The sequence below is a fragment of the Channa argus genome, chromosome 23 (genome assembly GCF_033026475.1).
Source record: "Channa argus isolate prfri chromosome 23, Channa argus male v1.0, whole genome shotgun sequence".
In the NCBI taxonomy this organism is placed as follows: domain Eukaryota; kingdom Metazoa; phylum Chordata; class Actinopteri; order Anabantiformes; family Channidae; genus Channa; species Channa argus.
In genome coordinates this window covers 10,025,705-10,040,438 of record NC_090219.1, presented here as the reverse complement: position 1 = coordinate 10,040,438, position 14,734 = coordinate 10,025,705, and the positions used below count along the sequence as shown (strand labels likewise).

The 14,734-nt window shown below is 41.4% G+C and overlaps 1 protein-coding gene across 1 annotated transcript; it reads left to right on the top strand.

Moving 5' to 3' along the window:
- Positions 1–1,520: 1,520 nt before the first annotated feature.
- On the top strand, positions 1,521–14,696 carry wnt2 (wingless-type MMTV integration site family member 2). Its single transcript, XM_067493063.1, has 5 exons — positions 1,521–2,116; positions 3,001–3,221; positions 6,251–6,528; positions 6,683–6,947; positions 12,720–14,696. The coding sequence occupies exons 1-5, from the start codon at positions 2,034–2,036 to the stop codon at positions 12,923–12,925; spliced, it is 1,053 nt and encodes a 350-aa protein (XP_067349164.1). The 5' UTR covers positions 1,521–2,033; the 3' UTR covers positions 12,926–14,696.
- Positions 14,697–14,734: the final 38 nt, after the last annotated feature.

The window sequence follows — 14,734 nt, the reverse complement described above, 5'->3', positions numbered from 1 at the left end:
TTTGCTGTGTCTTGGGATTGAGTTCATTAGTTAATACTTTTAAATTTTATTTCATATTTTAAACACTTAAAAATTAAAGTTTCTATTAAGGAGCATATTCCTGTTATGATTCACATCAGCTTCAGTGCCAATGCAAAGAACAGAATTGGATGATTCTGTGACTCTAATCTCGATATTTAGGGAAATATGTATATTTATTTTCTTCCTCAAAAAAGAAAATGAAAAGATAAACATCTGCTGTGTGTGTGTGTGTGTGTGTGTGTGTGTTGAATAATGCCAGTTTTATGGAAGAGTTGCAGACAGTGTGTGTCTCTGCACACTACAAACTCTTAAAATGAAACACAGTGATTTTCGGGGGAGTTAACTTGTGAAGTTAAAACCAGAAATCCTTGTTTCTGCTGATATTAATTAACAAGATGCAACCTGTCAGTGAGCTTCAGCTGATAGGATGTTAGTTAGAGGGTGCTGTCCCTCCCCGCTAGTCTTTGTGCTAAACTAATTGTCTCCCCAGACATGAGGCAGCAGCTTCTCGTGCAAATTCAGTGATGATTCTCAGTCAACCAGCTTTGTTTATCAATCATCGGATTTGCCCATAACGTTTTCCAAAATGTTGAACTATGTGTTTTAATGTAGATGGTTTCAATTCAATTGTAGGAAATTTTAAAATTTAGATTTAGAAACGCAAACTTACCATCCATTCTTAACACAATCTGTGTTTTCAGCTCCTTACTGGCTGATTGGACTTGAAAACTTCCTTTAGGACTTTTCACCTTATTCCAGGGGAATTAAAGTTGCTCCCTCCAGGCCATAACCTGGCTGATGTGAAAGAGTCACTTTCTCTTTGTAAAAAGTGAAATACAGTCACCAACCCTAATGCGATTAGTTAAGTCGGTGAACAAATTGCTCTAATTAAATGGGATTTCTTTTACACACTTACTATAAGTACCGCCGCAGCAAAAACAGCGTTGTGTTCAAAGTGCTCTAAATCTCCCTGTTGTTTTATGGTTTTCTTCCGCGGTGATCATGGGAAAAATCCAGTTTGCCCATTAAGCTCATCTGGTCGGGGTCTCCGGACTTTCAGATACACCCGGGCCAGATCAAAGATGGAGGAAATCCGCTGTGACAGTTGTACAGATTCCCCAAGAGACTTCAAAAAGACTGTGATATATAATCCAATTGAAATGGACACATCACCTTTAGGTGCTGCTTTGGGAGAATCTGAGAATCTGTTTTTTTTTTGTTTGTTTTTTTTTGCCCGTTCCTGAGTTAGAGACTGGAGTGATGTTTTGTATAAGGCTGTGAAATATTGTTGTGTCAGTTGGATAAAGCAACACAAATTTGAGGAATATTTACGATGAAGTATCAAATTGGATACTGGATCCCAGAGGAAACGGTCGCTTGGGGGCAAACTTGGCAAATGCGCCCAACTTTTGCGCAAAAGCCATGTGTCGTGACTTGGCTGCTCCGAGGACCTTACGCCCTCTGGCCCACCTTTATTCTTCGGCCAGTTTCTGTCACCATTAAAATCTTTTCAGAATCGTGCGTTTTTGTTTTCTGCTGATTGGCCTTGGCTGACTGCAGGTCGGGATGCATCTTCCCACAGTCGATCTCTTCCCCTCAATGCGTCGGTGCAGTTTGCGCAAAGAGCCCGATGGACTGGACGCGGGCCAAGCCTGTCTGGTGTCAAACCAGTCTGAACAGATACTCTGAGACATCTCATTTCTTCACCTCATTCCTGAGACGAGACTCTGCCCACCCCTTGTGTAAAGCAATTTAAACCTGATAGCACATCATCTCCCTGTCTCCTGTCAGACGGCCGCTCTTTACTCTCCTCATAAGCGCTTCGGCACTGGGCAGATCCCGAACCAGTCATGGCTTTTACGCACAACACTCTGGCTCTTGTCTGCCTTGTGCTGCTTTCTTTTTAATCTAACCTTCATTCGGATTTTAATCATTTCTCTAATGTCTTACATTTTTCTTTCATCCGTGAAAATGCTCCATCCAGATCCATAAGGGACCAAATCTTGGTTAATATGAACTTATTGCCAAGTGGAATGTGTTTTTATTTATCTGTAGCAATCTGCTGGCTCACGGCCGAGGTCGACGCGTCCTGGTGGTAAGTATTTTTTTAAATCTGTTTTATTACTTTTATTTTTTATTTTTTGTAATGAAACTGAAAAAAGCTCATTGTCTTTAAGTGGCACCTTAAACACGCCAACACTGCTACTTATTCAGTTATTAAGCAGAACAACAACGCATGTGTTTTATGTGAAATATAATTTCCCATTTAATTTTTAACTCGCGTGTTTTTTTTTCACTTTATTAATTATAAATTGCTCAGAGACAGTCACTCCATTCCCTCCGTTGCTTTTCTAAGTATTGTTGAGCTTGTTGAATATTTGGATTGATACACGTTTCCAGAATGAAGTTATTTTATCTAATTTAATTTCCTTTATATTTGCTGCCTTTTCCTTGAGCCTTTTAATGAGCCAATGTTTCCAAATTCCAAACATTTTAGCCCGTGATACTAAAATGCCATTTGGACCGTTTTTCTCAAGTTCTGGCCTTTGTAATGGTTTCAAGAAAATCCTTGAAGCCTGCGTGTTCAGATTCCCTGCCAGTCTTTTATCACCTTATTCTGCAGGTATGTGGGAGTGTGGACTTGTTAGGGAAGATTTCAACACTGGTTTCCCAAGTAGACACTTCATGCCTTGTTTACCTCCACATCATTTTCTCTAATTTTCAGTTTTTGCTGACCTCTACAAGATTTAATGTTTCTTAGATACTGCAACTACCTAAGAAGAACTGAAAGTAAATTATAGTTTTTGCAGTTAAGCCGGCACATTGACAAGTTTTAAAATCGTCCAATACAATTTAGTGCTTAAAGTATGTCCACTTATTCTCAGTTCACAAGTGTAGACATTTTGATAAGCACAGCTGTATCTGTCTCATGATTTTTCTCTACAACCTTCCTAATTATCTGCTCCTCCTCTCTTGCAGGTACATGGGCACCCTGGGCTCCCAGATGATGTGTGACAACATCCCTGGTCTGGTGAACAAGCAGCGTCAGCTGTGTCGCCAGCACCCCAAAGTGATGCAGGTCATTGGGGCTGGGATAAAGGACTGGATTTCAGAGTGCCAGCACCAGTTCCGCAACCACCGCTGGAATTGCTACACCACGGTCAGGGACCACAATCTGTTCGGGCGCCTGCTGCTACGCAGTGAGTGGAGGGGGTGGCAGAGCCAAGAGGGGACACTCATTTTACTTTAGCCTAAAAAGAAAATGTGAATACAAGCAAAGAACCTGCTTATTGAAATGTCCTTGATCAAGTTATGGAGCTTCTCTCAGCTCCTTTGGTGCTTGTTTGTAGTTAACTCCTAATAAACTAGAAAAAGTGTCAAATCAAATCTTTTGGTGCTAATATTACTTGTTAGTCTTTGTCTATTCTTTAGAACAGTTCGTATTGAACATTTTTTCCACACTAGTTATTTGAGTTTGAAGAAGATCCCGAAATCACGTTCTCATTATTTAGGTAATGCTGTGATAATTGCAGGTTCACAATGTCTGTCAATATTGTTTACTGCTTCAGTAAATTATACAAGATGTTGGGTTAATGTGCAGCATCAAATGCGTCTGTACTGCATAATGTATTTACAATGTGACGGCTTAAGGGACCATAAATCCTGCGTGATTAACAATAGTTGAAAACTCAGTGACTTGTCTGCTACAGGGTTATGTTTCTAAGCCATCGTGTGATGTAGGTAGCTTCTGAAAATGAATCCTGCCCAAAGTACGTTACAGCACAGCGATCTGTTTGTTGACCATATGCCTCAGCTTAGTGCTAACAAATCTCAGCAATTGCCTCATTTTAAAAGGCAGGTTTACTGTGACAGAATATTTCTGCGAAACAGTTCTTCATAGATGTGTTTTTCTTCAAGAGGTTGGCTCACATTCCACAGCACATCTCACTTTACAATTTTACATTTATCACGTTGGTGCAGCCACCTGGTTTCTCTCCGTGTGTTGTTACGTTAGGTGCTAACATGTTACTCTGATGTTCAGAAGTTAAAAGTATTTAGCAACGTTTTAGTAATTAATGGTTAAAGTCACTATTATTCAAGTGTGTGTGTGTGTGTGTGTGTGTGTGTGTGCCTGTCTTTGACTGACTTTCTGGTATGTTCATTGACAGTTTTGTGGTCAGTTCGTTTCTGAAAACAATCAGTGTAACAAAGATCACCTCACCAATCTGTTCAATCTCATTTTTTGACTATTTTTTTAACATTTTGCGTAGAAGAAACTCAATTGATAAAATAATCCACATTAGAATATAATCCACAAATAATTACCAATAATTACCTGCAGTTTTATACCATTTATTACTTTAACAGCATTTTTATAAACTAACTGGGGGAAAAAACCAATGTATCATTTTGAGCCACTTTTATCATTAAGATGTTCATGCGTTCATGTCTTCAGTTAGGTATTTACTCTCCACTCAGCTCATTCAAATGAGAAGCTTTAGAAATTTTGACTTTTTCCCAAATAAACGTAATCCCACCACTTTGAAGATCCTCATCCAATCAACACTGTTTATCCTTTCTGGTGATTTGCGAGAGAAGACGCTTGATTTATTGATGGGTTTTAAAACTCTGGAGAAGATGCAGCTGCTGATTTATGGGGGTTTGGAGGAAAATAAATGTTATGAAGAATGTGACAAATGACTCCTCCCAGGCGGTGAAGTGCGATTAGTGGCATTAAGGATCAAAATGAGTAATGAGCAGCAATAAGCAGCTTGTCACTGCTCGTGGCAGATGTGAAGTTTGTGCAGAAGCATCGTGTCAAATTAGTGAAGTCACTGCGCCTCTCAGCAGCTAAAGTCAGTCTGCTGTGAGGACTTGTTATAGCAAGTCATGTTTTTCTTTTTTTCTAATTCCCACTGGAGAATCATCGTGACACAGCGGCGTGATGTTCCTCTCCCATGCCCTGAGATTTAACCTGTGAGACAGATTCTTTGACTTGGAGCGTTTTATGTTGGGGCCTCTAATCAGCCATGTGGTATTTGGACCTCCCAGCCGGACCTTGGCCGTGTCACACAGCATTATCACGGCACACCGAGGCCTCCGTCAGAAGCTCCTCGTTGTTTTTACATAATATACAACTTAGAAAAAATAAGTCACTATACAAGGTCTTTGTTCACTTCAATTAGCAAACTGATCAGAAAATAAGTAAAGATTATTTAAAAAAAAAAACAAAAAAAACAATCTGACATTCTGTGTAGCTTTTGGGTTCTCAAAAGTTTGTTTGGTGCCGTGGACACCAAAAAAAAAAAGTATTGAAATGTTGCACATGATGTCTCATAAATATTCTTTTTACTCTAATTTGTACAGAGCTGATAACTGTTTGTATGTAGATGTTTTCCTGGCATCTTTTTCTTGTTGTCACTTTGTGCCTTCATGTGTGTGTCATCATTTTACAGCAGAGGTCTGAGACAAACAAACACATACATGCCCTTCCCCTTTGCTGCCGCCTTTGATCCTTCTCACAAGTCTCATCAGTAACTTGTGGAGGGAGATGAGGGCTCTCTCTTTGTCAGGGCATTTCTGCTGAATGTTTGCTCTTTATCCATCTTAACGGTAGACGAAGCATTGAAATGAAATAACTGTGGCATGAAATAAAATCTTCGAGCAGACAAGAAAAAACACAGGTCATACAGGTAGCAGAGGTGGCCAGACGTGAAAGACAATTGTGCTCGTGTTTTTGTGTGTGTGTCATGGATTAATTCTGCCAGTTCGTTCAGGCTTAAGTCGTGATCCAAAACACCATCTATTGCAAAGTATTTTTTCCTTTGAAGATCTTTTTTTTAAATGATGTTAAGTGTTTTTTATAGACTAGAATGGGGAGATCCAGAGCTTCTGCAGACTACTCCTGAAACTTAAACTAGAGTCAGATTTTGTCATGTCAGGCAAGAATTAAGGCCCTAACTTGATTTAATGTGCTCGAAACATGACTGGTGTTGAACTGACTTGAAACTTTGAAGCAGATCACCAAAGTCTTGGTTTTGAACTGCAAAGAAGCAAAAAACATGTAAATATTAAGCTTCTGCTTTTTTGTCAGCTTTAAAATGTTAATTGTTTTGTCAGACTTGAATCTTAATTTGCACCTTCATAATGAAGACTAGTGATTTGCTGGAAGTGCTGCAAAAGAGTTAAACCTGCTCTTACCTCCGTTCTTCTGATTTCATCTCCACAGGCAGCCGCGAGGTGGCCTTTGTCTACGCCATCTCTTCGGCCGGCGTGGTGTACACGTTGGCGCGGGCCTGCAGCCGGGGCGAGCTGGACTCGTGCTCCTGCGATCCAACGAAGAAGGGCTCCTCGCACGACGCCAAGGGCTCCTTTGACTGGGGCGGCTGCAGCGACCATGTGGAGCATGCCATGCGCTTCAGCCAGGCCTTTGTTGATGCCAAAGAGAGGAAGGAGAGGGATGCCCGGGCGCTCATGAACCTGCATAACAACCAAGCTGGAAGGAAGGTGAGGAGGCACTGGAGATATTGGCTGAGTTCATCATAGCGTTGTTGTTTTTTTTTTTTTGGTGCTATTTAATGAGCTGTGTGTTGCTGCAAATGTGCATTTTGAACTTATCTAATCTACAAACAGTTTTTTGTGCTTCCTGTTGTTTGTCCAGGCAGTGAAGCGCTTCATGACACTGGAGTGTAAGTGTCACGGTGTCAGTGGGTCGTGTAGTGTCAGGACCTGCTGGTCGGCCATGGCCGACTTCCGCCGCACCGGCGACCACCTGCGCAAAAGGTACAACGGGGCCGTGCAGGTTGCTGTTAACCAGTACGGCACAGGGTTCACTGCCGTGCACACACACTTCAAGCGACCCAGCAAGAACGACCTAGTGTACTCTGAGGACTCGCCGGATTACTGCATACGTGACCATGAGTCAGGTAAACAGCCTTTACCATCACAGAGATTCTGTTGTAAAGATCGCTGTGATGACTGCTTCAAATACAGGCCACTGCATTTTGAACACCGTTATTGTATCTGTAGCTTTTATTCTCCAGGTGGGCACATTCTCACCTGGCCAAATGAACCAAACCAAAGGTATAAACACTTCACAGTTCAGCTGAACCCCTTCAACAGACAAGGAGGGTGTGAACAGGGTTTCACAAGGACTTTCGAATACTCAGATGTTTGACTTAATTGCACAACAAAAATTATGGTGTTAGTTTACCTCATCTATTGGTCTGGACAGACGGGTCCAACACAAAAAATGTGTTTGTCCATTGAGTGAAGCCTGTGTTTCGATACAGAAGTGGTTGAAAGTGTTGCTTTTGTCATGATGTTGATTTGCCAAAGAATAAATAAGGGAGCTGGGACAGAATGGAATAATTGTACTTATGTAACCCTCTAACACAGCCTGAACAAAAGTATTGGAATCCCTTAGAAGAGATGATATTAAGTGAATTTTAATAATATTTTAAGCGAAATGCCTTGAATCAATGTTCACAATAAACATGGACTAAAGAAAAGGTTAAAGGAGAGATGTGGAAGATCTGACGTGGCTGCAGACAAAAATCGATGTCAGATTAAGCAGGATATTTTGTTTCCTGTGCTAGAATCTCAGATAATGTCCCCAAGTAGCACATGTTAGTTTCAAAATCTCAATGAACCCACTTTTGAAAGAGAAAATTAAAAATTGCACAGACGTTTCCTAAGACGCATGTCACATTTAGCAAAAGTAGCTTACGGCTGCGGAGCATACACCCGGCGCAACTTGGGGATCAGCGTGTCCAAGAACACTGGAGGAGCTGGGGGATCAAACTTTCTCTGCCTCCTGAGCCACAGCCACAACCCCACAGTGCTCCTGAGAGAATGAGAGTTTTTCATAAGTCATAACAGAACAATATATTGCTCATGTCCTCAAGTTGCTTTGGCTCTCAGACCGGGCATTATGGAGCACAACAGCCACAGGCGGTCGGGATTTTCTTTTTTAAAGGGGAAGAGCAGCATCACTTTCAACCACATCTGTATATGAGGCTTGAAACAGGGCTGAGTGTGAGAAGAAAAATGTTTGCGTTTAAGAACTGTGTGAGAGTAGGGGTGTGTGTGTGTGTGTGTGTGCGTGTGTGTGTTTCGGAGGAGGCGGATGCCTGTCAGGCAGCAGATGATCTGTTGCGATCGGATATCAACCAGTTTAAGAGCCATTACAAACTTCTGTAGGCTGAAACCGTAGAACACCACAGATCACTATAAATCACCGCCGGAGACGCACACAAACACCAAAGGGCACGATCAGCCAGCAAAAAGAGGCATATTTCAGGCCCAGGTCGGATCGCGCAGCAAAATAAAACACACACAGGAGCAGTTTCCATGTGTTTTTTGTAATGGTGAGACACTTATCCAAAGTATTTCCTTGTGGACACTGTTAATTCAGGACATTTGGGGGAAATGCTGTCTCCTGCTGCTTCCATCTTGTTCAATCCACGCAGGAAACAGCTCGTGGCCCATCCTCAAACGAAATGTAAGTGGCACCAGAGTTCAGAAAGTTAAAAAAACATGTATCTGATGTAAAGCTGTAAGCGGCTTTGGAGAAGAAGCAACGTCTTATTATATGTCTACGCTTAGTTACACGGTGGATGGTCCCACGGCACAGATACATGGGTTATTCCAGGCACGAATAGTCGTTGATTTCAGAAGCTTTATTGCGTTGCTCGAAATACTATTAAGTTAGAAAATGATTGAAGTTGACTTTTGAAGCCTGGAGTCACATCTGCATCTGCAGTAAATATTACAGTACAACAATGGCTTTATACAAATTGTAATTTTAAACATTTTAAAGTGAGTTTGTAATTTGTTTGATACTTTTAATGGAAACATATCTTTATATCTTAATAGGGTCTGTTTGGGCTTTTGTTTTTTTTTTTAGGTCAAGGTTTCCAAACTTCCTAAAAGAGGCACTAAACCCTGGTCAAATTTTGCCTTTGTTTTTGAGGTTGGTTTTAAGCAGGATCGGACTTCAATGATGTGGTCGTCTAGGAAGCAAATTATTTGTCAGAAGTTTTGTTTTTTTTTCTTAATGATCATTGGTGAGTAATTTGTCTGGATCTGCCGTTGCCTGACGTTTCCCATCCTGTCGACGTTTCATCTGTTGCAAATTGAGCCTTGGAATTGTCTGTCATGTATTCAGCGTGCGGTCACGGTCAGTTATGGTGAACAGACTTTTCAGAGAAGCATGTGTTTTATTCAGATGGTGAATTTTGTTCGTTTGAAGATAAACTCTGTTTTTTGGCGACAGAGGAGGCTCATTCTTGATCCTCGGGAGCATTTTGTGGAAACAAATCTCTAGGATATTTTTATCAACTTTCTTGAGTTAAAAAAAAATGTGTTTGAAGTTAATATAGTAGAGGGATATTTTTCCAACATGCAACCGACATCCTCAATGAGATTTAAACGTCCATTTGGGGTTTTTATTTATTAGTAGATCCTGGGAAATGAATTGGTTGTCTGACGTTGTGACGGGGGCTTTGGAATGTTTGTGCAAAGCATTTTTCACCTTTTTATTTTATTTTTTCGACATTTTACAAGTCAAACTATAATTTCATTGATAGAGCAGCGATTTGCTGGATTCCCTCTACTGACACTCTGAACGTGGTCTTACTGGAGCTCCCGAAACACTAAAACCATTTTCCCAGTAACCTCCCTTGGTGTGGACCCCTGCAGCTCTAAGGGGCTCCACCTTGGAAACTAGTAGGGGCTTCACAGCAGACGTGAAGCCTTTATGGGCTGTGTATATGTAAGCACACACCTACGCGCCCTTAGTGCTCACTGGGGGCCTCTTACGAGAACCGATCTCCCTCTCTGAAGACAAAGTGCTGTGGGACAGGCATGTGGATTCACTCTCAATCGTGACACAAAGTGTAAATTGACTCACCCTCTCTCTTTTAGACACACTCGCACAAGCGTGAATCGTTTTTGAAACAAACTATGAGTTATTCACTCTTTTTCTAATCACACACACACACGGAAAAACCTCTCGCAGACATACAAACTCACCCTCAATCATTTTGGAGACCCAGACTGAATCCATTCTGGGGGGGCACACACACACACACATGCAGGCTCAGAGCCCACAGAGATAGTGAGACGGCCCCTCTGTGCCTCTTTAAAGTGTGAAATCAATTTCCCTCGGCTCCAGCGCGGCTCAGGTGCTAAACTCATCTCTCGGCGCCCCCTCATCTTAATTCAATAAGCAGACGCAGAGAGCGAGGGCTGTGAGGAAGACTCTGGCCGTGATGTCACCCCTAGCAGTGCAGCATACCGCGGATGACAGGCGGGCACGCTGCCAGAGAGGGACGGAGCTTTCGGGTCGTGCCTGGACATATATTACCTGGCAGGACGAAGAGCGGAGAAGCGCTGTACACACATGGAGCGAAGCAGAATGTAAACATGAACGAATTCCAGAACAATGTTCGAGATGGTACTTGAAGCTACTACAGAAGTTTTTCCTAAACCTTTATATATACACAGTCAGCTGAACACACACTCAGCCACAGTCCTCTGCTGGCTGAACATCTGCACCGCAGCAGGTTCAGAGGTTCAAAATTCAGGCATCTACACGATTAGAAGACATTTTCCAGAAGACTGCAGAGTCGAGGCTCTTTTCGAATTATTCTTTAAATGTCCAACAGTCCAGAGGTTTTTAAAGATTCTACATAGGGTGTAGTTGGGCTCAGACCTGTGAGTTTTTTCATTTTTCTTTCAGCCATGTTCTGCACTCAGGAAATACTTTCAACTGTAACTTGTCATCAGGTCACTTATGAAAGTATTCAGAGCCCTTCATCTTCCGCACATGCGTAAGTTTAATTTTAAATTAGCAGAGTTGCCATTTGTGCCGATTAATATTCACTTTTGATTCAACTTTTATAAAACTAAAATCTTCCACTTGTAGAAGTATTCAAACCTTCAATTCAGTACTGTATCGAAGCCTCTTGAGCCACAGTTACAACTCCCCCAGCTGACCTCCCCCAGGCACTGTCACATTGGATAGAAAGTGTCTGTGAACCAGATGTGCTGTGGTTTAAGTGCCATCTTTTGCTGAGCGACTCAAGAAAAGTCAGAGACTTGTCCTGAAGCCACTGTCTTATCTCTGCTTTGGGTCATTGTGCTGAAAGGTGAACAGTCTCGGGTCCCATGAATTCTTTCACCTGTTTTATGTGTTTTCTCCTAATCAAAGATAAACTATCTAGAAATCTCGACGTGACGACCCAAACCTGTTGTCTTATGACCTTCAGATAAAAAACGAGAGACTTTGTGATCGTAATCTGCAATCAAGAGAAACACAACTGTAATGTTGCTCGTATGTAACACCAACTGATAAGATTCCTGTTCTTACTGAAAAAAAACTCCTAGAAATATCTCTGTGATGATCATACTGAACAAAATGGAAAATCTGAGCTGCCATCAACACATAAAGGGCGACTTCCCAGACTGTAAACTGTCAGATTGGATAGAAATCTGACGGTAGGTCACAGTAGCTAATTAGAGTCTGTATCTTAAAAAGTTCTGTTCCTTTATTTCTCCCTCTTAGATGGGCCCTTTGAAATGTCTCGCTGCCTCCAGATGACATCATCCAGAACACTTCTTCAGTTCAGATTCCAGATGACATCATCTGTTCTTCCTAAGATGAAAAACTCGATTAGATTAAGCCATCTGGAGGAATCTTTCAAATGGAGCAGAGATCATCATGCACTGCTAAAACGCGAACCAGAAGAAGAAAGTTTATCAGTTTATTTTAGCTGAGGGGGGAAAAAAAAAAAAGCATTGAACTTTCTTAACAAAGGAAAAAACCTGTGATATAATTCAGGTTTTAGTGTAAATAACAAGAAAACTTTCCTAACGTTACTGTAAACATAGGTGGTGTGTTTTGTAGAAATGGTGTGTGGGCTGAAGGCAAGAGAGGGGGGAGTGTGTACAGTCTCACCGAGGCTTGTATAAGGTGTGTGTGTGTGTGTGTGTGTGTTGTCTGCTATGAAATGAGCAACTGATGAAGAGTGAGAGCTCAGCCTGATGGCTCCTGTCATCAATCTCTCATCTCTCTCCTCGTCTAACATTCATCATCTTACTCAACTCGCCTCTGCCCCATCTTTGGTGCGCTGCCAGTGTCAGACTGTGCTCCAATTAGCTCCTGATAACCGACAGATCTCGTCTGATTGGCCAAATTGTGGCTCGTACTCTGCCAAGTCGCATTCCACTTTAGAGCGGTCCTGTAAAACGCTCACTTTTCAGTTCAACGGTCTTTGAAGACTTCATTTTCCAGGATGGTTCTCACCTTTTTTTTTTTTTTTTTTTTTTTTTGTTCTCGAATAATTGTCAGTGTAGTTATCAAATTGTTAAATCTAATTTTGGAAAGTGATTTTCCTTTTGAAATGTGGTTTAGCATTTAGTGAATAAATGTCTGTTTGGTTCAGTGGGAAATGAGCTCCAAGTAAAATCCACCTGCTGCAGTAAGATGATTTGAGATGAACCCAAATTTTTAAATGTTCTTTTAGATAAGATGACATAAGTTATTTGCATAATCTAGAGATAAATGTAAATAATAAAATAATACATGTAGAAAATTTCAGTAGTTCAAGTTTAGTCAAATTACTAAGAAAGAAAAGATTTAACCTGAAGTCCTTGAGTCCTCACAGACCGTGTGTCTCTCTCTCTCTCCTCAGGGTCGATGGGAACGGGAGGGCGGCTCTGTAACCGGACGTCTCGGGCCGTGGACGGCTGCGAGGTGATGTGCTGCGGCAGGGGTTACGACACGTCACGGGTCAGCCAGACCACCAAATGTGAGTGCAAGTTTCACTGGTGCTGCGCCGTGCACTGCCGCGACTGCCACCAGCAGGTCGATGTGCACACCTGCAAGAGCCAGACGTGACCCCCGCCGCCACTGCACAGCACTGACGTTAAACCAGCACTTATACTCAATCACAGTAATACTGCTACTGCTTTCTGCTTTTGACCCCATGTTGGCGTTGAGCATTATTTTCTAAATCAGATATCAAAACTTTTATCAACTGTTGTTTGTGAAAGGACCAGCACAAGTGATCTGTAGCAGCAACCACACCTGGGTTTCCTGTTTAGTTTAGTTTTTTTTTAGCCCACTTTACCCCCTTTCACACTTGCACTAGAATCCTGAAATTCTCCTGACTATATCCAGAGATGGTGTATGCGAGCGAATGGGCATGTTGAGCCTCCTGTACGATCTGACCGCTCTCTGTGACGTTTGACTAGGCTGATCGGAAATAATGCGGAAACATAAATGATCTTGACATCTTGAAATAATCTGGTGTAAAATTTGATTTTGGTACTTCAAGTTAAAATCGGTAAAGACTGAGATGTGAGGACTGTCCAAAGATGCACTGAAACTGAATCTTAAGTTATTTAAGCCACTGTAGTTTAGTTTAATCTACTAACGAGGAGAGAGACTAACTTTCCTTCCTGTGCAGTCAACGAGAAGTTGTTTCAGCCGCAGCAAAGCAGCCTTGTTATCAAGTGCTGTTTGTCTGGTCGCGTGACTCGTTTGATAGATATTGTTCTGCCTTGTCTTTCACTGTAAGATTTAAGATGGTTTCCCACTCGTTTCGCTTGCTGAACTTATGATTTCTTATAGTGGCACCTTCCATTTTATTGTAAACTTCCCTGTAAGATCAGTGTACAAACGTTTAGTGGTTTTCAGCTTCTTTTAAAAGCTTAGAATTCTGTCAATCGAACCATAGTCAAGTACTTTATGATGAGCCGAAAAAAATGCTAAATAATCATCTGTCTGCATAAAAACTGCAGAGTAGCATCTTAAATCTTAGATATGAAAATTGCAGCCTGGAAAACACATTCAGTAGGAAGTGGAATGAAGTTAAATCAAACTTTTTATGATTCAAAACTGTCGCACTGTGTTTATTCAAATGCCCAAATGCTTCATTAGATCATATTTAGTGTGTAAATATCTGAGGAGTCCTGCCTGGATAAGATGGCACACGATAGAAGTTGAACGGTCAGTTGATGACGCTGCATTCAGGCCTTGACGCAGAAAGTCGGGTTGGTTTTATTTTTAATTTGCTTGACACAGTTAACCCGGACGGGGCTTTGTGTAAATTAAAGTCAGATTAGTGTGTGTAACCATTAACTTTGTCCAAATAAGCAGAGTGACTGAACATAAAGGATCAATGTTTGCTGAGCCAAGATCTGTTTGAATTTGCTTTAACTCAGAACGTACATTAATACTGCAGAGAGACGTTTTAAAAGTCTGCTGTAAAATATTTATAGCGTACAGAAATGAACAAAAAACCAGTTCTTTCACCTGAATTTAACACCAGTTTTTCACTGCTGTCTAGATGAATTAAGGAAATGGGAAAATTCTAATTATTTGAGAATAACGACTAGTTGTCAGGGTTAAAATCGGTGCAACAGCAAGACGATAATCACGCGACGTGATGTGAAATAGATGCGAATCATTTTACGAGGTGTCTACAAACCTAAGCATTGACCAAAACCGAGACCACTAGCTTGCATCAGAATAACGTTCTACAAAGGTACCTGGTGGACCAAGCTGAAGATGTTAGTTCATGGATGGAAACATTCCACAGATAAACACAGAACCAGGTTGTAGCATTAATTAAAAAAGCAGCAGCTCCAGGTGAAGGTCGGCTGTGTGAATCAAAATGGTGGGAAGAAGACTGTTTGCAGCAAT

Bases quoted from the DNA above. Each gene is read 5' to 3' on its own strand.
- wnt2 (XM_067493063.1), top strand. From the start codon at position 2,034: ATGAACTTATTGCCAAGTGGAATGTGTTTTTATTTATCTGTAGCAATC. The intron at 6,529-6,682 runs GTGAGGAGGCAC...TTGTTTGTCCAG, and splicing joins ACAACCAAGCTGGAAGGAAG to GCAGTGAAGCGCTTCATGAC. The intron at 6,948-12,719 runs GTAAACAGCCTT...CTCTCTCCTCAG, and splicing joins CATACGTGACCATGAGTCAG to GGTCGATGGGAACGGGAGGG.